The 24,760-nt window shown below is 56.1% G+C and overlaps 2 protein-coding genes across 10 annotated transcripts in view; one reads left to right on the plus strand and one right to left on the minus strand.

Moving 5' to 3' along the window:
* The window catches only part of cln3 (CLN3 lysosomal/endosomal transmembrane protein, battenin), a 33,058-nt gene extending 30,049 nt beyond the window's left edge, over positions 1 to 3,009 (minus strand). Inside the window, exons 1-3 of one of the 8 annotated variants that reach the window (XM_063063040.1) lie at positions 2,701 to 3,009; positions 1,892 to 1,927; positions 1,693 to 1,729 (exon numbers count right to left, since the gene is read on the minus strand). Coding sequence is in view for 3 of the 8 variants with exons in the window: in XM_063063035.1 (XP_062919105.1) it covers positions 1,693 to 1,729; positions 1,892 to 1,927; positions 2,701 to 2,737 (110 nt within the window). In the remaining 5 variants the exon portion in view is untranslated. Of the gene's footprint in view, positions 1 to 1,692; positions 1,730 to 1,891; positions 1,928 to 2,700 lie in introns of those variants that run through there. The other 7 variants (XM_063063035.1, XM_063063033.1, XM_063063041.1 and 4 more) reach the window with 7 other exon arrangements.
* A 174-nt stretch (positions 3,010 to 3,183) lies between these two features.
* Positions 3,184 to 24,433, plus strand: LOC134354421 (ubinuclein-2-like). Of its 2 annotated transcripts, none has more exons than XM_063063425.1 (13): positions 3,184 to 4,085; positions 4,878 to 5,050; positions 5,476 to 5,588; positions 7,581 to 7,647; positions 7,875 to 7,971; positions 16,296 to 16,415; positions 16,948 to 17,291; positions 17,585 to 17,628; positions 18,171 to 18,216; positions 20,021 to 20,129; positions 22,699 to 22,847; positions 23,093 to 23,154; positions 24,018 to 24,433. In XM_063063425.1, exons 2-13 carry the CDS (start codon positions 5,009 to 5,011, stop codon positions 24,043 to 24,045), a joined length of 1,221 nt encoding a protein of 406 aa, XP_062919495.1. In that variant the 5' UTR covers positions 3,184 to 4,085; positions 4,878 to 5,008; the 3' UTR covers positions 24,046 to 24,433. The 2 variants fall into 2 exon arrangements, with proteins under 2 accessions (XP_062919495.1, XP_062919496.1); XM_063063426.1 differs by having other exon boundaries at positions 16,951 to 17,291.
* The last annotated feature ends 327 nt before the right edge of the window (positions 24,434 to 24,760 follow it).

Consider the following 24,760-nt stretch of genomic DNA (forward strand, 5'->3'; position numbering starts at 1 on the left):
AGGAGGAGGGAGAGTGGGGGTGGGGGGGAGAAGAGAGGAGGAGGGAGAGTGGGGGTGGGGGGGAGAGGAAGAGAAGGTCACAATCTGGCTGACAAAGCCTCCACAAATGTATCACACACTTAAGACTGATATATACTTGTGCGACAAATGTACACCGTAGCCACGTACCCTACGCTGTACCCTACACCAAACCCTACACCGTAGCCTGATATGCTCCTCTCCCAAAATGTAACCACATGTTGCGGCGATGCAGACCAAAATTATGGATGACCCTGTGCTTGATGCCAGTCTGTAGCTCGCTCCTGCAGCCTGTTGACTTCCACCTGAAGCTAAAACTGGAATGGTGATTCCCAGTCTCTGAGCATACTGTGCGTACACTGATGCGAAATAAATGGTTGGAGACGATGAACCAAATCGTCAAACCTACCTGCCAACATCTGAAAATATTTGAAATGCATTTTCTTGTCCATGTCTCTCGCGAAGAAACTCAACACAGTGGCATAGAAACCCCACCGCCAACTAGCCTTTTGGCGGTGAATTGCAGAGCAACGCAGACACAACTACGTGTGCTCACTACGGTGTAGGGCTACGCACAAGTATAAATCAGGCCTTTAGACACAGAGTAAAGCTCCCATCGCACACTCCCGGGGTCAGACAGAGTGAATCTCCCTCCACACCGACCCATCACACACTCCCGGGGTCAGACACAGAGTGAATCTCCCTCCACACCGTCCCATCACACACTCCCGGGGTCAGACACAGAGTGAAGCTCCCTCCACACCGTCCCATCACACACTCCCGGGGTCAGACACAGAGTGAATCTCCCTCCACACCGTCCCATCGCACACTCCCGGGGTCAGACACAGAGTCAATCTCCCTCCACACCGTCCCATCACACACTCCCGGGGTCAGACACAGAGTGAATCTCCCTCCACACCGTCCCATCACACACTCCCGGGGTCACACACAGAGTGAATCTCCCTCCACACCGTCCCATCACACACTCCCGGGGTCAGGCTCAGAGTGAATCTCCCTCCACACCGTCCCATCACACACTCCCGGGGTCAGACACAGAGTGAATCTCCCTCCACACCGTCCCATCACACACTCCCGGGGTCACACACAGAGTGAATCTCCCTCCACACCGTCCCATCACACACTCCCGGGGTCAGGCTCAGAGTGAATCTCCCTCCACACCGTCCCATCGCACACTCCCGGGGTCAGACACAGAGTGAAACTCCCTCCACACCGTCCCATCACACACTCCCGGGGTCAGACACAGAGTGAATCTCCCTCCACACCGTCCCATCACACACTCCCGGGGTCAGACACAGAGTGAATCTCCCTCCACACCGTCCCATCACACACTCCCGGGGTCAGACACAGAGTGAATCTCCCTCCACACCGTCCCATCACACACTCCCAGGGTCAGACACAGAGTGAATCTCCCTCCACACCGTCCCATCACACACTCCCGGGGTCAGACACAGAGTGAAGCTCCCTCCACACCGTCCCATCACACACTCCCGGGGTCAGACACAGAGTGAATCTCCCTCCGGACCGTCCCATCACACACTCCCGGGGTCAGACACAGAGTGAATCTCCCTCCACACCGTCCCATCACACACTCCCGGGGTCAGATACTGAGAGAAACTCCGAAAACAACCTTCCAGTTTATCAGAATATACTTACCAGAATCCGATGATGTTTCTCCAGTAGGTCCTTCGATCTGGAATAAGGAAGTCATTCCAGTGATAGGCAGGGATTGGGAAGGGAGAGAGGCAATGGAAAACAGGTCAGTGAAAATGGGCGAGGGGAGACGGACCAGTGAGGCGAGGGGAGTTGGGATGTGTGTGGGGAGAGTGTGCAGGAAGGGTATTGGGTCACTTACCCAGCACGTTCCAGACTATCGGAGCTGCCCTCTCATCTGAGTAAAGAGGGATAGAGTGGCATAGAATAGCAGGTCCCCTACCGGTCCCTCACACCTCCCCCACCAATCTGTCCCGTCCTCACACCCTCCGCCACCATCCTGTCCCGTCCCTCGCACCCTCCCCCACCATCCCGTCCCCGCACCCTCCCCCACCGCCCCATCCCTCGCACCCTCTCCCACCATCCCGTCCCCGCACCCTCCCCCACCATCCTGTCCCCGCACCCTCCCCCACCGCCCCATCCCTCACACCCTCCCCCACCATCCCGTCCCATCCCTCGCACCCTCCCCCACCATCCCGTCCCGTCCCTCGCACCCTCCCCCACCATCCCGTCCCGTCCCTCGCACCCTCCCCCACCATCCCGTCCCGTCCCTCGCACCATCCCCCACCATCCCGTCCCGTCCCTCGCACCCTCCCCCACCATCCTGTCCCGTCCCTCGCACCCTCCCCCACCATCCCGTCCCCGCCCCCTCCCCCACCGCCCCATCCCTCGCACCCTCCCCCACCATCCCGTCCCTCGCACCCTCCCCCACCATCCCGTCCCCGCACCCTCCCCCACCATCCCGTCCCGTCCCTCGCACCCTCCCCCACCATCCCGTCCCGTCCCTCGCACCCTCCCCCACCATCCCGTCCCGTCCCTCGCACCCTCCCCCACCCTCCCGTCCCTCGCACCCTCCCCCACCCTCCCGTCCCGTCCCTCGCACCCTCCCCCACCATCCCTGCCGCTCTTTTGCTCGAACACTCCTTCTCCAACATTCAACCCTTCCCTCACCCTCAGTGGAGGCATCCCCTCCACCGGGCGTTTCCATGACGACGTTCAGCTCCAGGGCGACCCTTCTATTTCTGCTTCCGTTGTTGCACTCAACGAGGTCCCCGCGGACCGCTTCAGCCCCACACAACAGTTCCGACGGGTTTATTTAGAAACAGGGCTCCTCCCTTCCCTTTCTTCCATCGAACACCTTCCACGTCCTCCCTTATGAAAGTTTCATCAACACTCTCCTGCTCTGTTAATCACCTCAAGGTTCCAATAAACACCAGATAACAACCTAGGAACCAAATATAGACCAGACTCTGCCAGTAGCAAAGATGGCCGCTGGCTAGTTTGGCATAGTTGCCAGCAATAATCTTAGTGGCAGCCGCCGCCAGGCACCCGCGCCAAGGAACCGCCGACATTGTACAAGAGCGGCGAAAAGGCGGTGCCGACCTCCACCTTTACCGCCGCCCAGCGGCCCCGACCTCCACTGCTACCGCCGCGAGTGGCTGGCGGACTGCACTGCACCGCTCCGCGCCTGGGGACGCCGGCCCGGCCGCCATCTTGGTGCCCACAAGGCGGTGGTTTTTCCCTCAGAGGCACCGAGAGAGCTGGAATTGTTATTCCCAGGACTATTGATGGATGGATTGTGGGGTCAGAGGGAGGATTGAGTTACCTCAGTATCATTGACTGGAGTTGGGTTGTCCTCAGGACCACTGATGGGGCAGGGAATCTTTGGGAGATATCTTGACATGGATTCGGAGTAGACGGGGGATTATTCTGCCCTCACGGGGTTGAGGGAGATACTTTGGCCTGAGATTCGTCTACAAGTAGAGTGAACCAGTTTTTGCCTCATGATCATGAAGGATAGATTGGGGACTGAAGGACTATTGAGATATTTTGGCCTCGGGACAACTGGGAGGTGGTTGGGATAGATCAGTTCTTCACTCTAGACCATTGAAGGGTAGATTGGAGGCAGAGTAGAGGTTGCTGTGGTGTCCAGACCATAGGGATGGTGGAGGTATTTTGGCCATTGGGGGAGAGATTGGGGAATAAGGGCTGGGTTGGGTTCAAGACCATTGTCGGAGGTTGGGGAGGTGCTTTGTTCTCAGGACCAGTCTCTCCTCACAGAGCCGGAGGGATTAATCGCAGCAACCACTGTAAGGATAGACCTGGGGAGGACCTCCACTTAATGTCTGAAATCCCTCAGGAGACTCCCTTCCCTCAATTCAACACCTCCTACATCGCACCATCACCCTCAGCCCCTGACCACAGGGGGAGGGGTGGGACCTCTGTGATGTCAGGGGTCTATTCTGACATCAAGGCTTTAATCTCCCTGGCCCCTACATCCTCTGGGATGTTTCCCCATGGATCAGGTGGATAGGTGTTCAGAACGGAGACCAGATGTGAGTGCGGACAATGCCAAGGGAACTTCACTCTGTGTCTGACCCCGGGAGTGTGTGATGGAGGGTGTGTCACTCTGTGTCTGACCCTGGGAGTTTGTGATGGGACGGTGTGGAGGGAGATTCACTCTGTGTCTGACCCCGGGAGTGTGTTGATGGTTCGGTGTGGACCGAGCTTCACTCTGTGTCTGACCCCGGGAGTGTGTGATGGGACGGTGTGGAGGGAGATTCACTCTGTGTCTGACCCCAGGTGTGTGTGATGGGACGGTGTGGAGGGAGATTCACTCTGTGTCTGACCCCGGGAGTGTGTTGATGGTTCGGTGTGGACCGAGCTTCACTCTGTGTCTGACCCCGGGAGTGTGTGATGGGACGGTGTGGACCGAGCTTCACTCTGTGTCTGACCCCGGGAGTGTGTGATGGGACGGTGTGGAGGGAGATTCACTCTGTGTCTGACCCCAGGTGTGTGTGATGGGACGGTGTGGAGGGAGCTTCACTCTGTGTCTGACCCCGGGAGTGTGTGATGGGACAGTGTGGAGGGAGATTCACTCTGTGTCTGACCCCGGGAGTGTGTGATGGGACGGTGTGGAGGGAGCTTCACTCTGTGTCTGACCCCGGGAGTGTGTGATGGGACAGTGATGAGGGATATTCATACTGTGTCTGACGACGGGAGTGTGTGATGCTATGGTGTGGTGAGAGATTCACTCTGTGACTGATGGCAGGGTTAGGGGTGATATCCAGTAATCAAACTTCCTGACTGACGTGCCCACTGGTTGTGTTGTGTCTGTTGGTGGACAGGAATGTGGTGTAGAGGAGGAAGAACTGGATGTTCATGAGAGCTGACGGCACAGCTAAAGAGTGGAGTGGCAACGGGAGGCAGAGCACGGACATTAACAGCAGACCCCTGTAACCGCTGCTATCCAACCAGCATGCTGTTGTATCTACTCGTCAGCCTGCTGGGGATCAGTGTGGTGAGTATTCAGGTAGTGATTGTGTGTGAGAGAGAGAGAGGGGGAGAGGAATGGTGAGGGAGATAAATAGAGAACTGGTGAGAGAGGGGGAAATGGAGGGAGGGAGAGAGAGAGAATGAGAGAATGTCAGCGTGCCTGGAGGGTGTGGCAGAGAGGAAGAGAGGAAAGTGACAGAATCAGAGAGAGGTGGAGTTGGGGAGAGAGAGTGATAGAAATAATCAGGAGAAAGTGAGGATAGAAGTACACTGTGGGAGGGAGAAATTTAGTGAAATGCACAGAGGGAGGGGATATGTCAATGGACCCAGCGAGGGAAAGCCTCTGCTCTGGACCAGTGGGTAGAGGGGGAGGAGGGAGGCACTCACAGTGAGGTGTATCTGACAGAACTTGGGGGATACTTAACGAAGCCTTCCTCCCGTCTCCCACAGCTCTTGGCCATCGCCCTCTACCTGATCAGAGGTCGGTCCCATTCCCAACAGCTTCCCGAGGTGTCCCGGCTGGATGCTGAACAGGATCTCATGCAGTCAAATATTGTGTTTGGGTTAGTATTATAACCTCTTCTCCCGTCCATCTACACGAGGACAGTGTAACAGGATGGTGTGGAGGGAGCTTCGCTCTGTGTCTGACCCCGGGAGTGTGTGATGGGACGGTGTGGAGGGAGTTTCACTCTGTCTGACCCCGGGAGTGTGTGATGGGACGGCGTGGAGGGAGATTCACTCTGTGTCTGACCACGGGAGTGTGTGATGGGACGGCGTGGAGAGAGATTCACCCCGTGTCTGACCCCGGGAGTGTGTGATGGGACGGTGTGGAGGGAGTTTCAGTCTGTGTCTGACCCCGGGAGTGTGTGATGGGACGGTGTGGAGGGAGCTTCACTCTGTGTCTGGCTCTTGGAGTGTGTGATGGGACAGTGCAGAAGGAGTTTCACTGTGTCTGACCCCGGGAGTGTGTGATGAGACGGTGCGGAGGGAGATTCACTCTGTGTCTGACTCCGGGAGTGTGTGATGGGACAGTGTGGAGGGAGATTCACTCTGTGTCTGACCCCGGGAGTGTGTGATGGGACGGTGTGGAGGGAGCTTCACTCTGTGTCTGACCCCAGGAGTGTGTGATGGGACGGTGTGGATGGAAATTCACTCTGTGTCTGACCCCGGGAGTGTGTGATGGGACGGTGTGGAGGTAGTTTCACTCTGTGTCTGACCCCGGGAGTGTGTGATGGGACGGTGTGGAGGTAGTTTCACTCTGTGTCTGACCCTGGGAGTGTGTGATGGGACGGTGTGGAGGTAGTTTCACTCTGTGTCTGACCCCGGGAGTGTGTGATGGGACGGTGTGGAGGTAGTTTCACTCTGTGTCTGACCCCGGGAGTGTGTGATGGGACGGTGTGGAGGGAGTTTCACTCTGTGTCTGACCCCGGGAGTGTGTGATGGGACGGTGTGGAGGTAGTTTCACTCTGTGTCTGACCCCGGGTGTGTGTGATGGGACGGTGTGGAGGGAGTTTCACTCTGTGTCTGACCCTGGGAGTGTGTGATGGGACGGTGTGGAGGGAGATTCACTGTGTCTGACCCTGGGAGTGTGTGATGGGACGGTGTGGAGGGAGATTCACTGTGTCTGACCCTGGGAGTGTGTGATGGGATGGTGTGGAGGGAGATTCACTGTGTCTGACCCTGGGAGTGTGTGATGGGACGGTGTGGAGGGAGCTTCACTCTGTGTCTGACCCCGGGAGTGTGTGATGGGACGGTGTGGAGGGAGCTTCACTCTGTGTCTGACCCCGGGAGTGTGTGATGGGACGGTGTGGAGGAAGTTTCACTCTGTGTCTGACCCTGGGAGTGTGTGATGGGACGGTGTGGAGGGAGTTTCACTCTGTGTCTGACCCCGGGAGTGTGTGATGGGACGGTGTGGAGGAAGTTTCACTCTGTGTCTGACCCTGGGAGTGTGTGATGGGACGGTGTGGAGGGAGCTTCACTCTGTGTCTGACCCTGGGAGTGTGTGATGGGACGGTGTGGAGGGAGCTTCACTCTGTGTCTGACCCCGGGAGTGTGTGATGGGACGGTGTGGAGGAAGTTTCACTCTGTGTCTGACCCTGGGAGTGTGTGATGGGACGGTGTGGAGGGAGATTCACTCTGTGTCTGACCCCGGGAGTGCGTGATGGGACGGTGCGGAGGGAGTTTCACTCTGTGTCTGACCCTGGGAGTGTGTGATGGGACGGTGTGGAGGGAGCTTCACTCTGTGTCTGACCCTGGGAGTGTGTGATGGGACGGTGTGGAGGGAGCTTCACTCTGTGTCTGACCCCGGGAGTGTGTGATGGGACGGTGTGGAGGAAGTTTCACTCTGTGTCTGACCCTGGGAGTGTGTGATGGGACGGTGTGGAGGGAGATTCACTCTGTGTCTGACCCCGGGAGTGCGTGATGGGACGGTGCGGAGGGAGTTTCACTCTGTGTCTGACCCTGGGAGTGTGTGATGGGACGGTGTGGAGGGAGCTTCACTCTGTGTCTGACCCTGGGAGTGAGTGTTTTTCACTGTATATCAATTTTTCTTGCAGCAACGTATCGGGAAAAGTGGAAACACCAGATTCTAGTGAGGTGTTTAATGAGTTGGTCACATTTCAGGTCTGTATCCATAGATCTTTTGTTCTATCCTGTAAATTGCTCTTATTTCTGTTTACCCCCTCATCCTGTCTCTCAGTCTTGGTCCCCACCTTGCCCTCTTCCCCAGCCCCTTCCTCTCCCTGGCCCCCCTCTCTCTCATCCATCCCTAACCCCTCTTCTCCATGTCTCCTCCCCGCCATTCCCCTCCATCACTCGCTGAGGTGGCTCTAACACTGTGCTCCCTGCAGTCTTCATTAGGTGACGATCACTCTTTGCTGCTGCGAAGATCGAAACAGCGTTCCCTCCTCTCACGGCTCAAGCTGTCCACATTCAAATCAAAGAAAGGTGAGAAGTGATCTGTGCCCCTCCCAGGACATGGATTCCTTGTTAATCCTGTGTCAGTGTGTCTCCCTGCTCACCACCTTTCTTACTCATAGCGTGACTCTGCCTCTGACTCCTACTGCACAGTCAGGTCGTGATCCGGGTTGTGCTGATGGTTGAAGGGAAGTCACTGTTCCTGAACCTGGTGGTGTGAGACGGCAGGCTTCTGTACCTCCTGCCCGCCCGATGAGAGCTGTGAGAGGATGGCACGGCCCAATGGTGGGGATTTCGACGGTGGACGTTGCCTTCCTGAGGCAGCCCCCACCCCGTAGGTACTCCCGAGGTTGGAGAGGGACGTGCCCATGATGTAATCTGCTGAGACAGCTCTGCTCTCCGCTGCAGATTCCTGTATTCCTACACTTGACCTGCTGCACCAGACCTGACGTGGCCAGTCAGGGCACTTCCTACAGAACCTCTGTAGAGGTTGGTTAGAGTGTCCAGTGACAAGCTGAAACTGCTAAGAAACTAAAGAGGCTGGCATGCCTTCCTGGTGATTGTATCAGTGTGCTGGGCACAGCATAGGCCACCCAAGAAATTAAACCTGCCGACTCTCTCTACCACCAATTCCCGGTCACGTTCGCCCTCCTCCCCCTGGTGCTCAACAGTTTTGCTGATGTTGAGCAAGTGGTCTGTCATCAAAACCTCTGGCAATTTTCTATAGATATACGTGGAGAGCACTGTGACTGGTCACATCACCACCTGGTCCGCAGCTCCAACGCACAGGACTGATTGAAGCTGCAAAGGGTTAGCCACCTCCGTCACGACACATCCCTCCGTCACGACACATCCCTCCATCACATCCCTCCGTCACGACACATCCCTCCATCACATCCCTCCGTCACGACACATCCCTTCATCACGACACATCCCTCCGTCACATCCCTCTGTCACGGCACATCCCTCCATCACATCCCTCCGTCACGACACATCCCTTCATCACGACACATCCCTCCGTCACATCCCTCCGTCACGACACATCCCTCCATCACATCCCTCCGTCACGACACATCCCTTCATCACGACACATCCCTCCATCACATCCCTCCGTCACGACACATCCCTTCATCACGACACATCCCTCCGTCACATCCCTCCGTCACGACACATCCCTCCATCACATCCCTCCGTCACGACACATCCCTTCATCACGACACATCCCTCCGTCACATCCCTCCATCACGGCACATCCCTTCATCACATCCCTCCGTCACGACACATCCCTTCATCACGACACATCCCTCCGTCACATCCCTCTGTCACGACACATCCCTCCATCACATCCCTCCGTCACGACACATCCCTCCATCACATCTATCCGTCACGACACATCGCTCCATCACATCCCTCCGTCACGACACATTGCTCCATCACATCCCTCCGTCACGACACATCCCTTCATCACGACACATCCCTCCATCACATCCCTCCGTCACGACACATCCCTCCATCACATCCCTCCGTCACGACACATCCCTTCATCACGACACATCCCTCCGTCACGACACATCCCCCCGTCACATCCCTCTGTCACGGCACATCCCTTCATCACGTCACATCCCTCCGTCACGACACATCCCCCCGTCACATCCCTCTGTCACGGCACATCCCTCCATCACGGCACATTCCCCCGTCACATCCCTCCGTCACGACACATCCCTCCGTCACATCCCTCTGTCACGACACATCCCTTCATCATGACACATCCCTCCGTCGCGACACATCCCCCCGTCACATCCCTCCATCACGGCACATTCCCCCGTCACATCCCTCCGTCACGACACATCCCTTCGTCACGACACATCCCTCCGTCACATCCCTCTGTCACGACACATCCCTCCGTCACATCCCCCCGTCACGACACATCCCTCCGTCACGACACATTCCCCCGTCACATCCCTCCGTCACGACACATCCCCCCGTCACATCCCTCCATCACGGCACATCCCTCCGTCACATCCCCCCGTCACGACACATCCCTCCGTCACGACACATCCCCCCGTCACATCCATCCATCACGGCACATTCCCCCGTCACATCCCTCCGTCACGACACATCCCTCCATCACATCCCTCTGTCACGGCACATCCCTCCGTCACGTCCCTCTGTCACGGCACATCCCTCCATCACATCTCTCCGTCACGGGCACATCCCTCCGTCACATCCCTCCGTCTCGACACATCCCTCCGTCACGACACATCCCTCCGTCACGACACATCCCTCCATCACATCCCTCCATCACATCCCTCTGTCACGGCACATCCCTCCATCACATCCCTCCGTCACGACACATCCCTCTGTCACGGCACATCCCTCCGTCACATCCCTCCGTCACGACACATCCCTTCATCACGACACAACCCTCCGTCACAACACATCCCTCTGTCACGGCACATCCCTCCATCACAGCACATTCCCCCGTCACATCCCTCCGTCACGACACATCCCTCTATCACATCCCTCCATCACGGCACATCCCTCCGTCACGACACATCCCTCCATCACGACACATCCCTCCGTCACGACACATCCCTCCATCACGGCACATCCCCCCGTCACATCCCTCCGTCACGACACATCCCTCCATCACGGCACATCCCCCCGTCACGACACATCCCTCCGTCACATCGCTCCGTCACGACACATCCCTCCATCACGGCACATCCCCCCGTCACATCCCCCCGTCACGACACATCCCTCCGTCACATCCCTCCATCTCGACACATCCCTCCGTCACGACACATCCCTCCGTCACATCGCTCCGTCACGACACATCCCTCCGTCACGGGCACATCCCTCCGTCACATCCCTCTGTCACGGCACATTCCCCCGTCACATCCCTCCATCACAGCACATCCCTCCGTCACGGGCACATCCCTCCGTCACAACACATCCCTCCATCACATCCCTCCGTCACTACACATCCCTCCATCACGACACATCCCTCCGTTACGACACATCCCTCCGTCACATCTCTCCGTCACGACACATCCCTCCGTCACATCCCTCCGTCACGGCACATCCCTCCACCACATCTCTCCGTCACGACACATCCCTCCATCACATCCCTCCGTCACATCCCTCTGTCACGGCACATCCCTCCATCACATCTCTCCGTCACGGGCACATCCCTCCGTCTCGACACATCCCTCCGTCTCGACACATCCCTCCGTCACGACACATCCCTCCGTCACATCCCTCCGTCACGACACATCCCTCCGTCACGACACATCCCTCCGTCACGATACGTCCCTCCGTCACGACACATCCCCCCGTCACGACACATCCCTCCATCACGTCCCTCCGTCACGACACATCCCTCCATCACGTCCCTCCGTCACGACACATCCCTCTGTCACGTCCCTCCGTCACGACACATCCCTCCGTCACGGCACATCCCTCCGTCACGACACATCCCTCCGTCACGGCACATCCCTCTGTCACGACACATCCCTCCGTCACGACACATCCCTCTGTCACGGCACATCCCTCCGTCTCGACACATCCCTCCATCACATCCCTCCGTTACGACACATCCCTCCATCACATCCCTCTGTCACGACACATCCCTCCGTCACGGCACATCCCTCCATCACGTCCCTCCGTCACGTCCCTCCATCACGGCACATCCCTCCGTCATGGCACATCCCCCCGTCACGACACATCCCTCCGTCACGGCACATCCCTCCGTCACGGCACATCCCCCCGTCACGGCACATCCCCCCGTCACGACACATCCCTCCGTCACGACACATCCCTCCGTCACGACACATCCCTCCATCACGACACATCCCTCCGTCACGATACGTCCCTCCATCACGTCCCTCCGTCATGACACATCCCCCCGTCACGACACATCCCTCCATCATGTCCCTCCGTCACGACACATCCCTCCGTCACGGCACATCCCCCCGTCACGGCACATCCCTCCGTCACGACACATCCCTCCGTCACGGCACATCCCTCCGTCTCGACACATCCCTCCATCACATCCCTCCGTTACGACACATCCCTCCATCACATCCCTCTGTCACGACACATCCCTCCGTCACGGCACATCCCTCCATCACGTCCCTCCGTCACGTCCCTCCGTCACGGCACATCCCCCCGTCACGACACATCCCTCCATCACATCCCTCCGTCACGACACATCCCTCCATCACATACCCCCGTCACGACACATCCCTCCGTCACGACACATCTCCCCGTCACGACACATCATTCCGTCACGGCACATCCCCCTGTCACGACACATCCCTCCATCACATCCCCCCGTCACGACACATCCCCCCGTCACGACACATCCCTCCGTCACCGCGACATTTCCCCCCCCGTCACGACACATCCCTCCATCACATCCCTCCGTCACGACACATCCCTCCATCACATCCCTCCGTCACGACACATCCCTCCATCACATCCCTCCGTCACGACACATCCCTCCATCACATCCCTCCGTCACGACACATCCCTCCATCACATCCCCCCGTCACGACACATCCCTCCATCACATCCCTCCGTCATGACACATCCCTCCATCACCACGACATCCCCCCCATCACGACACATCCCTCCGTCACCGCGACATTTCCCCCCCCGTCACGACACATCCCTCCACCACATCCCTCCGTCACGACACATCCCTCCATCACATCCCCCCGTCACGACACATCCCTCCGTCACGACACATCCCTCCATCACGACACATCCCTCCGTCACGACACATCCCTCCGTCACGACACATCCCTCCGTCACGACACATCCCCCCGTCACGACACATCCCTCCATCACATCCCTCCGTCATGACACATCCCTCCATCACGACACATCCCTCCATCACGACACATCCCTCCGTCACGACACATCCCTCCGTCACGACACATCCCCCCGTCACGACACATCCCTCCGTCACATCCCTCCATCACGACACATCCCTCCATCACATCCCCCCGTCACGGCACATCCCCCTGTCACGACACATCCCTCCATCACATCCCCCCGTCACGACACATCCCCCCGTCACGACACATCCCTCCGTCACGGCATATCCCTCCGTCACGGCATATCCCTCCATCACCACGACATCCCCCCCATCACGACACATCCCTCCGTCACCGCGACATTTCCCCCCCTCCCCCGTCACGGGATATCCCTCCATCACATCCCCCCGACACTGGCACATCCCTCCCCAGCATCGACAACATCTTCAAGAGGCGATGGCTGAGAAGGCAGCATCCATCACTAAGGACCCTCACCAATAGAAAATGCCATTGGGGAGGAGTGGCCTGAAGACCCACAGTCCACAATTCAGGAACAACTTCTTCCTCTCCACCATCAGACGTCTGAATGGTTCTTGACCCATGACTACAACTTCACTTCCTTGATATTCCTCTTTCCAATTATTTATCATTGTGATTTAGTGTTTTTTTTATTTATTGAAGTGTACTGCTGTCCCAAAATAACAAATTTCACAACAATTCAGAATCGGAAGGCAGAGGGGAAGAAGCTGTTCCTGAATCGCTGAGTGTGTGCCTTCAGTCTTCTGTATCTCCTACCTGACGGTAACAGTGAGAAAAGGGCATGTCCTGGGTGCTGGAGATCTTTAATAATGGACGCTGCCTTTCTGAGATACCACTCCTTGAAGATGTCCTGGGTATTTTGTAGACTAGTACCCAAGATGGAGCCGACTAAATTTACAACCTTCTGCAGCTTCTTTCGGTCCTGTGCAGTAGCCCCTCCATACCAGACAGTGATGCAGCCTGTCAGAATGCTCTCCACGGTACAACTATAGAAGTTTTTGAGTGTATTTGTTGACATGCCAAATCTCTTCAAACTCCTAATGAAGTATAGTCGCTGTCTTGCCTTCTTTATAACTGCATCGATATGTTGGGACCAGGTTAGGTCCTCAGAGATCTTGACACCGAGAAACTTGAAGCTGCTCACTCTCTCCACTTCTGATCCCTCTGAGGATTGGTATGTGTTCCTCCGTCTTACCCTTCCTGAAGTCCACAATCAGCTCTTTCGACTTTCTGACGTTGAGTGCAGGGTTGTTTCTGTGACACCATTCCACTAGTTGGCATATCTCACTCCTGTACGCCCTCTTGTCACCATCTGAGATTCTATCATCAGCAAATTTATAGATGATGTTTGAGCTATGCCTAGTCACACAGTCATGGGTATAGAGAGAGTAGAGCAGTGGGCTAAGCACACACCCCCGAGGCGCACCAGTGTTGATTGTTAGCAAGGAGGAGATATTGTCAGCAATCCGCACAGATTGGATCTTCTGATTAGGAAGTCAAGGATCCCATTGCAGAGGGAGGTACAGAGGCCCAGGTTCTGCAACTTCTCAAGCAGGATTGTGGGAATGATGGTATTAAATGCTGAGCTATAGTTGATGAACAGCATCCTGATGTAGGAGTTTGTGTTGTCCAGGTGGTCTAAGGCTGTGTGGAGCGCCATTGAGGTTGCGTCTGCCATTGACCTACTGTGGCCATAGGCAAATTGCAATGAGTCCAGGTCCTCGCTGAGGCAGGAGTTCAGTCTAGTCATGACCAACCTCTCAAAAGCATTTCATCACTGTCGATGTGAGTGCTACCGGATGATAGTCATTAAGGCAGCTCCCATCTGTCAGTGATAACAAAGCTGATTTTGATTTGGCGTGCTTGCCGTTGTTGACCAAGGCCCAGAGGATGAGCTGGGATGTGACATTGTTTCTCAACAAGGCATTGGTCAGACCACACTTGGAATATTCTGGTCACCGCACTATAGTGGAGATATGGTAGCAACGATTCACCAGATTGTTTTCTGAAATGGAGGGTTGGAGATTGAACAGGTTGGGTTTGTATTCATGAGGATAGAAAGCTGAGGAGTGACCCTCATTAAACAAGAGTGAATGAGCACAGTCCTTATCTCCAGGGGAGGGAAATCAGCAACCAGAGGGCATAGGTCACAGGTGAAAGGGGGACTCGAGGCAATTTTTTCCCCCAGAGGGTGGTCCGTATATGGAGAGAGCTGCCAGAGGAAGTGGATTAAGCAGATGTATTCACACATTTAAAACTACTGGGACAGGTTTGGAGGGATATTGACCACATCCCCTTCAGGTTTTTAATCACCTGGCGTTGGTACTGGAGTTAAGCTCGCTCTACCAATTGGAAGCTCCCAATGGTGTGTGTCTCAGTTAGCCTCTGACAACCCATTACAGCTCCTGCCTTCAGTGTGGATTAGCTGCCAAGCCAGGAGGAAACGTTTCTACTGACGGGAGAAGGGGCAGAGGCGGGTTACTGGCGCCTTAAAAACAGTCGTTTCGGACAGATGGGGCTCATCTGCCGTAGTTGATGGCTCTTCTCGGGGAAGGAAAACGTTGATCTCAAACCTCCGCTGCCTTGCAGATATACCCACTGACGAGGTTGGTTTCAGGAGTGACCCTGAGGGAAAACCCAGAGCTGCAGTCCCTGAGACAATCCCATGCTGAATTCAACACTGACTGGCAACTGCTGCGACACGACACCGCTGGTGTCCAACTGCACTGGTCTTTGCCATTCCTTTTGATTCATCAGCTGTGTGGCAAGGGGCAGCTTGCTGTCCCTATCCTACCGCCCTGACTTCCATATCACGTGCACAACAACTGAGGGCCTCATTTGACCAAACACATGTAAATGGCACTGGCTTGGATGGGGATCTGTGTCGGCACAGACTGACCGGGCTGTTAACTGCTGTATTACTCTGTGCATGGGGAGTGGAGCCCAACGGGAGGGGGGAGAGCAGTGGGACTGTGCACATGCAGGCTGGGAAGTGGAGTCCAACAGGGAGAGGGGAGAGGGGAGAGCAGTGGGACTGTGCATGTGCAGGCTGGGAAGTGGAGTCCAACAGGGAGAGGGGAGGGGGGAGAGCAGTGGGACTGTGCATGTGCAGGCTGGGGAGTGGAGCCCGACGGGAGAGAGGAGAGCAGTGGGACTGTGCATGTGCAGGCTGGGAAGTGGAGTCCAACAGGGAGAGGGGAGAGGGGAGAGCAGTGGGACTGTGCATGTGCAGGCTGGGGAGTGGAGCCCGACGGGAGAGGGGAGAGGGGAGAGCAGTGGGACTGTGCATGTGCAGGCTGGGGAGTGGAGCCCGACGGGAGAGGGGAGAGGGGAGAGCAGTGGGACTGTGCATGTGCAGGCTGGGGAGTGGAGTTGTTGACACGATGTGTTCTGGGGAGGAGCCACAATGATGGTTTTCTATGAGGTTTTCACTCTGTTGGCTCAGCTGACGGTCCTCTTCCTCCCCCTCTCTCCTCCCCACTGGATTGACAGCCGAGTGGAGCCAAGGGTCCAAGGCTGCCCCCGAGAGGAGCATGGCTGACCTTTCCTCACTGGGAGAATCGGTGACCTCGCTGACCCAGGTTCCTGCCCCAGTCGGTCCGGGTGAGAAAGGTAAGGAGACTGCTTCACTCCAGGTTCCAGCACTGTCCTAACCCCACCTCTCCTCTGTCCCGCCCCACCAACCACCCTTCTCACTCCCCGCTGATTGACCGCTAACCCCTGCCCCTGCCTCCAGCCTTCCTGTCCTGCTTCAGTCTGGGTTCAGTATTTCTGCACTGTCCTCCACCACAGCTCTGTCCAGCAGAGACCGGGCACTCGTTTTGCAGGAGTGGGTGGGGGTACCACGAGTGATGGCAAGGAATGGTTGTGGGCAAGTCAGTCTTTGCTGGTGTGATATGTCTGCTAACCTTTATCCCCCTGCACGACCCCTCCCAATCGCTCCTCCTGCCCCTCTCCCTCTCATCGTGCCACTCTCCCACTGCCACATCCCTCCCCTTCCTCCCTCCTTCCCCTCCCCATTTCACCACCTCCTGATACCCTCTCAACTTCTCTCCTCTCATCCCCTTCCTCTCCTGCCCCACCTCTCCCACCCCTCCTTCCTGCCCCTCTGCCCACCCTTGCCCCTACCTCTCCCTACCCCCAGCAGCAGATAGGAGCAAGAGTCTGAAGCCTCCTCCAGCAACGACCATTCCCTTGCCGGAGGTGGAGGTGACCCAGATCCCAGCACCGACTCGCCGCAGTGATGAGGGGTCCCCCACCCAGCTGGAGAGAAACGTGGTCAAGCCGGAGGAAATGGTGATCAAACCAGAGACAACTGTGGTCAAGCCCCCACCACTCCCTGAGGCGGTCCCCCCTGTACAGCCGTTGCCGCCATTCCGTCAGACCATCCCTCCGAGGAAGGGCAGGGGCCGCCAGCCTGTCCCTCGGCCCCGAAGGAATCTGGAGGAAATTGGCAGGCTGATGAGCGGCAAAATGGAAAAGCAACAGGTAAAGATGGATTCCTGAAATCTCGGACTGGGAGGGAGGGGTCTTCTGGGAGTGCGGAGGGACAGAGGAAACGGGAAGGGAGGGTCCCGTTGTGAGTGTGGATGGAGGGAATGGGTCACGTTGGGAGTGAGGACAGTGGGTGTGAATTGGAAGGGAGGGTCCCATTGTGAGTGTGGATGGAGGGAGAGAATGGGGTCCCATTGAGTAAACGGGAGGGGGGCCGGGATGGGTCCCTTTGGGAGTGAACGGGAAGGGGAGGTACTCAATAGACCTTCATTCTCTGTTTCTGACAGATGGTGAATGAATATCCCAGTGATCAACAGGGTCGCTCAGAGGAGTAAGTGTTTCATCCACTCTACAGGGTTCAAAGCATATCACACCCCCAACTCCTGCGTCCCCGTCTCCGTGAGCAATCCCTCTCTGCCTCTCTCCCCATCGCTGTCACACCTCCCAGTCCAACAGCATCAGCCCTCCTCGCAACATCCCTCCATCTCTCTATATCCCTCCATCCCTCTATATTCCTCCATCCCTCTATATCCCTCCAACTCTATCCCTCCATCCCTCTATATCCCTCCAACTCTCTATATTCCTCCATCCCTCTATATCCCTCCATCTCTCTATATCCCTCCAACTCTATCCCTCCATCCCTCTATATCCCTCCAACTCTCTATATTCCTCCATCCCTCTATATCCCTCCATCCCTCTATATCCCTCCAACTCTCTATATTCCTCCATCCCTCTATATCCCTCCATCTCTCTATATCCCTCCAACTCTCTATATCCCTCCATCTCTCTATATCCCTCACTGTGTCTGTGGGCGGGAGGGGGTGGGGGGTAGCTCAGACACCCAACTGACACCCCTGTTGCCCCTCCTGACAGGGACAGGAAAACAACAACGTCAAAGGTGTCAGAACAGATGGAGAAGGTGAGTGGGGTCCTCACCGATGGCAGCTGGATGGGTGGTGGGTCAGAGGTGGGGAAGGGTGAAGGTAGGGAGGAGGTAATGGAGACGGGGAGGGGTATGGGGGAGGGAGGGGATGACATACAGGGAGAAAGGGGTTGGAGAAGGGGAGGGGTGCAGCGGAAGGGTGGGATGGCGACGATTGGAAGGGGTTTAGGGGAGTGATGGATGAGGGAGACAGAGGTGCAGGGGAGGGAGGGGATGACAAAGATGGGGAGGGGTATGGGGGAGGGAGGGGATGACATACAGGGAGAAAGGGGTTGGAGAAGGGGAGGGGTGCAGCGGAAGGGTGGGATGGCGACGATTGGAAGGGGTTTAGGGGAGTGACGGATGAGGGAGATGGGGAGAGTTGTAGGGGAAGGAGGGTTGAGGGAGATGGGGTGTAGGAAGGTAGGTGAGGGTATAGAAAATTACCAAATGATGGAGTGGTGTTCAGTGAGGTGAGGGCACCCTAGGATTTATGATAAAACCATAAGAATTAAGCCATTTAGCCCATCAAGTCTGCTCCACCATTCAATCATAGAAACAGAAAACCTACAGCACAGTACAGGCTTGGCTGATCTTTTCTCCCCCTTATGGACCCCACTCCCCATAATCTTAGAGGCCACGTCCAATCAAGAACCTATCAAGTTCTGCCTTAAATACACCCAAAGACCGGACCTCCACAGCTGCCCGTGGTAATAAATTCCACAAATTCACCTTCTGGCTAAAGAAATTCCTCCACATTTTAAATAAATGCCCCTCTATCGTGAGGCTGTGCCTCTTGTCCTCAACTCCCCTACCATGGGAAACCTCCTTTCCACATCTGCTCTGTGTAAGCCTTCCCTCTCAACCTTTGAAAGTGTCAACGAGGTCCCCCTCATCCGTCTAAATTCCAGTGAGTACAGACCCAGAGCCATCAAACAATACTCATATGATAACCCTTTCACTCCCAGAATCATTTTTGTGAACCTCCTCAGAACCCTTTCCTATGCCAGCACATCTTTTCTTATATGAGGATCCCAGCATTGTTCACAATGTTCAAGGTGAGGCCTCACCAAAGGCTTTTAAAGCCTCAGCATCACATCCCTGCTCTTGTATTCTAGACCTCTGGAAATGAATGCTAACATGGCATTCACCTTCCTCACCACCAACTCAACCTGCAGTTCAACCTTTTTGGCTGCTCTGTACAAGGAATCCCAAGTCCCTTCACATCTCAGATTTTTGGATTTTCTCTCCATTTAGAAAATAGTCTGCACATTTATTTCTACTACCAAAGTGCTTGACCATGAATTTTACATTGTATTTCATTTGTCACTTTCTTGCCCACTCTCCTAATCTGTTTTAAGTCGTTCTGCAGCCTACATGTTTCCTCAACACCACCTGCCCTTCCTCCAATCTTCGTATCAGCTGCAAACTTGGCATCAAAGCCATCTATTTCATCATCTAAACCATTGATATACAGCATCAAACAATTATCAACACTGACCCTTTGTTACACTCAGCAGAGGTGAAGGTCTGGTGATATGTTTCGGTCTCAGGGGAAATCCTGGGGGTGGCCCTCGTCCTTGCAGAGTAGGGGTGGGGTGTTTGGGAGCGGATGTTGGAATGTGATAAATGCGTACACTGCTGCCTCGGTCCGTCGATTGTGATGGATGTTGTCTGCATGGACCTAACCCCACCCAGGAAAGTAGGGAGTGTCCCGTCACACCCCTGACTTGAAGGTGGGGGATGTCTCTGTTACCCAACCCTAGAACCGTCAGCTGATTCACCATCTGATCCCCTGCAGAGAATCCCAAAGGAACGCAAGAAACTGGGGAAAAAGAGCAAAGGTCATCCAAGGTTACGGACCAAGCCCAGCACGATGCTCAGTGTCGGTGGAACGGACCTGTGGTCAGGTACTGGGAATGTCCCCATGTCACTTCTGGCCTGGTCAGTTGGCTCATTTTTTTAAGCCTATGGACAACTCCCACCTTCTTATTCTGGCTTCTGCCTCCTTTCTTTTCAGTCCCGATGAAGGCTCTTGGCCCAGAACCTCGACTGATTAGTCCTCTCTGTTGATGCTTCAGCATTTTGTACGTGTTGCTCTGTATTTCCAGCACCTGCAGCTCCTCGTGTTTATAAATTTTTTCTGCATCAATTTTCAGTTTGATATCTTTCCTACAGCAGGGTGAGCAGAGCTGTAGACAATCGCCCGAGTGTGGTCTTCCAGCTCCTGGACCTAGTGCCCGACCTGTAGAACAGAGAACAGAACAGGGCAGGCTCTTCAGCCCTACCTATTAAACCTACTCCATCTTCCCTCCCTGTGCCTAAGAGTTTCTGAAATGTCCTTGATGTACCTGCCTCTACTGTGCATTTATTTACCAGTCTGCACATACAACTTGACCCCTGCACTTTCTTCAATTACCTTCAAAATACGCCCTCTTGTGTTGGTCACTTTCTCCCAGGGAACAAGTCTCTGGCTGTCCACTCTGACAATGCCTCTCATCATCTTGTACACCTCTATCAAGTCACCTTTCATCCTCTTCCACTCCAGAGAGAAAAGCCCTGATTCACTCAACCTCTCCACATAGGGCATACAATCTAATCCAGACCACATCCCGGTAAATGCCTCTGCACCCTCACTAAAACTTCCTCATCCTTTCGATACCAAGGTGACAGAACTGAACGCAGTAGTCTGACCAGAGTTTTTATAAAGGGAGAGAATAGAGGTAAGTGGGAGGGGGAGGGGGAAATAGTAGGGAAGTTGGCAGGAGAGGGAGGGGGAGGGGCAGGAGGAGGGAAGTTGGAGAGGGAGAGAGGGGGAGAGGAGGGAAGTGAGAGGGGCAGAAGGGAGGGGAAGTGGGAGTCAGGTGGAAGTTGGGGGGAGAGGAAAGATAGATGGGGAGAGGGAAGTGGGGGGAGAAGGGAAGAGGGAAATTGGGAGAGTGAGGAAAGTGGGAAGGGGAGAGGAAGAAGGTGAGGACGGAGGGGAAGAGGCAAGTGGGAGGAGGGGGAGAAGGAAGTAGGAGCGGGAGAGGGAAGTAGAGAGGAGAGGAAAGGTGGATCGTAAGAGGGAAGTAGAGGGGAGAGGGAAGTGGGGGAAGGGGAGGGGAGAGGGAAGTGGGAGAGGAGGGGTGGGGAAATTGGGGGGAAGGAAGCGGGGGGAAGTTGGAGAAAGAGAAAAGGGTTGGTTTGGTGAGGAGTTGGGCGGAGAGGAGGGGTGACGTGGTGGGTGGGGGGAGTGGGAGAGAAATCGGTTCGCTGGCATCTCTGTATAACAAGTAGCAGACAACCAGGATTAAAACCTGGATGGATGGGTGAGCAAGTCTGCCGATAACTCAGAGTGGGGCGCTGTGGGTGATGTCCAGTGAGGCCTTTCACAAAATGCGATCGGGGATGGGGGCAGTTGTCTGGTCCTGAAGGTTGCTGCTGTTGTGGACAATGTAGATTACCAAAGGACACAGGGAGAGAGATCAGTCACAGATAGGGGCGGAGAAACGGCCGATGGAAGGGTTACACTTTAGGAAAGGGAGAGGACACTGAACGGTCCTGACGTACAGAACCCATTCCTCCCTGACGGCCCGTTTGCCTTTATCACTGGAGGTGCTGAATTCAAGTCAGGAATGCCACTGGACAGGGAGGTCCAGCCAGACGAAGTCTCATCAATCAGCAGCCTCAGTCCTTTCTAGGCCGTATCTCCTTCATTTGTCAAGAGTCAGGAAGTTACGTTGCAGTTTCATAAATCTCAGGCGTGCTGTGTACAGTTCTAGAGAGCCCATCACACTACCCTTGGTGGAGTTCATACCTGCCACATCCCCTGTCCTCCAGCTACTGATCAGGAGTGAGACAGGATGCTCTCCAATTTCCCAGAATGAAACTCCATCACACACTCCCGGGGTCAGACACAGAGTGAATCTCCCTCCACACCGTCCCATCACACACTCCCGGGGTCAGACACAGAGTGAGTCTCCCTCCACACCGTCCCATCACACACTCCCGGGGTCAGACACAGAGTGAAACTCCCTCCACACCGTCCCATCACACACTCCCGGGGTCAGACACAGAGTGAATCTCCCTCCACACCGTCCCATCACACACTCCCGGGGTCAGACACAGAGTGAAACTCCCTCCACACCGTCCCATCACACACTCCCGGGGTCAGACACAGAGTGAATCTCCCTCCACACCGTCCCATCACACACTCCCGGGGTCAGACACAGAGTGAAGCTCGCTGCACACCGTCCCATCACACACTCCCGGGGTCAGACACAGAGTGAAACTCCCTCCACACCGTCCCATCACACACTCCCGGGGTCAGACACAGAGTGAATCTCCCTCCACACTGTCCCATCACACACTCCCGGGGTCAGACACAGAGTGAAGCTCGCTGCACACCGTCCCATCACACACTCCCGGACAAGGTTGGGGATGGATAAATGACAGTTTGCTTTCTACATCCTTGGTTCTGTGAACATCCTTCCATAGACCACACCCAATCTGGCACATCGCAGGTTCCTGAGGCTGGATCCGACGTGGAGTCAGAGACCAATTTCGAGATGTGGGTGACGCAGCTCGAGGCCCCGCAGAGTCCAAAGTTCAGTGAGGAGCGGGCTCAGCTAGCCCAGCCGAGCAAGGTAACACCCCTGTCTCCCTGTCTCCCGAGGGCAGCAGACTCTGGCCACTCTGATGGGAAACGCTGGGGGAGGGGGGAGCTGAGCCATTGGCCGCAAATGGGAAGTGAGAGGTCCCATTCGCACTGCAGACAGTGGGAAGGGATGGGGTCCTGTTGGGAGTGAATGAGTGAATGGATGAATGGGAAGGGGTCGGGGTGGAACTGCTGTCATCTCTGCATGTTTCTGAGATTCCAATCTTTGTGAAGGCCAAGTCCAAAGCTGAGGGCAAACGTAAAGTGAAGACTTCCACCCGCACAGCAAAAGCAGGGTAAGTAGCTGGAACTGCAACACAGGAAGTGGGAACCCGTCCACTCTGAGCACAGTGCGTCCCACCGTGTGGGGAGGAGCGAGTTGAGTGGACCGAGGTGACAAACCAGGTGGGGGGGGTGAAATCAGGGACAGGGGGACTGAGGGGAGAGCGGAGCGGGGAGGGGGAAGGGGGATGTGGGGACTGAAGGGAGGGGGAAGGGGGACCGAGGGGACAGCGGAGGGGGGAGGGGGGCCGAGGGGAGGGAGAAGGGGAATGGGGGGGGACTGAGGAGAGGGGGATGGGGGGGCGGAGGGGGAAGGGGGCCGAGGGGAGAGCAGAGGGGAAGGGGGGCTAAGGGGAGGGGGAAGGGGGCGGAGGGGGATGGGGGACTGAGGGGAGGGGGAAGGGGGATGGGGGGACTGAGGGGAGGGGGAAGGGGGATGGGGGGGACTGAGGGGAGGGGGAAGGGGGGACCGAGGGGAGAGCAGAGGGGGAAGGGGGGCCGAGTGGAGGGGGATGGGGGGACTGAGGGGAGGGGGAAGGGAAAGGGGAGGCCGAGGGGAGAGCAGAGGGGGATGGGGGGACCGAGGGGAGGGGGAAGAGGGATGGGGGGACTGAGGGAAGGGGAAGGGGGATGAGGGGACTGAGGGGAGAGTGGGTCCACACCGTCCCGTTACGTATTCCTTGGAGACCGAGGGGAAGTGGGAGACTGGGGAGAGGTTTGGAACCCCTGGGGAAGAGTGCAGTGGGGTGCAGACCAAGGGTGGGGAGGAAAGTTGGCTGAGGGTTCCATTAAGAGGAAGTGCGGGTTGAGGTTGGAGATGAGGCTGTTATGGATGCATCTCCACTGGACATACTGATCCAGACTGTCTGACCCACAGGCCGAAGGAACGTACAACCCAGCCTTGAAGAGCAGCAGGAACACAAAGGTTGTTGGTGAGAAGCTCACTCGGCCATCCCCTCGAATCAACAGGACACTGGTTGTGCAGGGTGTGCACTTGATCAGAGTCTTCCTCTCTCCCCAGGTGGGGCTGAGTCTGATCGATAGAAAATTACATTCGGATTTAGCCTGGAATTTTATTGTGGACTGTGGACACTCCATATGAGAATGAAATGTGATCATTACTCAATGCTTCCAGTTTTCACTGACCCTCGTAATGACTGAGAGAAGGGGGGTGAGGTGTAGGAGTGGTGACTTTGTCATCTCTCTTTCTCTTTACCACTCACTCCCCTATCCCCTCCATATGTAACGCTGTTCCCTCCTCCCACCATATGTAACACTCCACCGTACATAACGTTTCCCTGTCCTCTCCCCGTACGTAACGTTCCCCTCCTCTCCCTGTACGTAACACTCCCCCCGTCCTCTCCCCATACGTAACACTCCTCCATACATAACGTTACCCCGTCCTCTCCCCGTACGTGACGCTCCCCCGTCCTCTCCCCGTACGTAACACTCCCCCGTCCTCTCCCCGTACGTGACGCTCCCCTGTCCTCTCCCCATACGTAACACTCCTCCGTCCTCTCCCCGTACGTAACACTGGGAGAGGACAGGGGGAGTGTTACGTACGGGGAAGAGGCAGGGGAGTGTTGAGGACGGGAGAGTGTCCTCTCCCCGTACGTAACA

Source organism: Mobula hypostoma, chromosome 11, assembly GCF_963921235.1.
Source record: "Mobula hypostoma chromosome 11, sMobHyp1.1, whole genome shotgun sequence".
Classification (NCBI taxonomy): Eukaryota; Metazoa; Chordata; class Chondrichthyes; order Myliobatiformes; family Myliobatidae; genus Mobula; species Mobula hypostoma.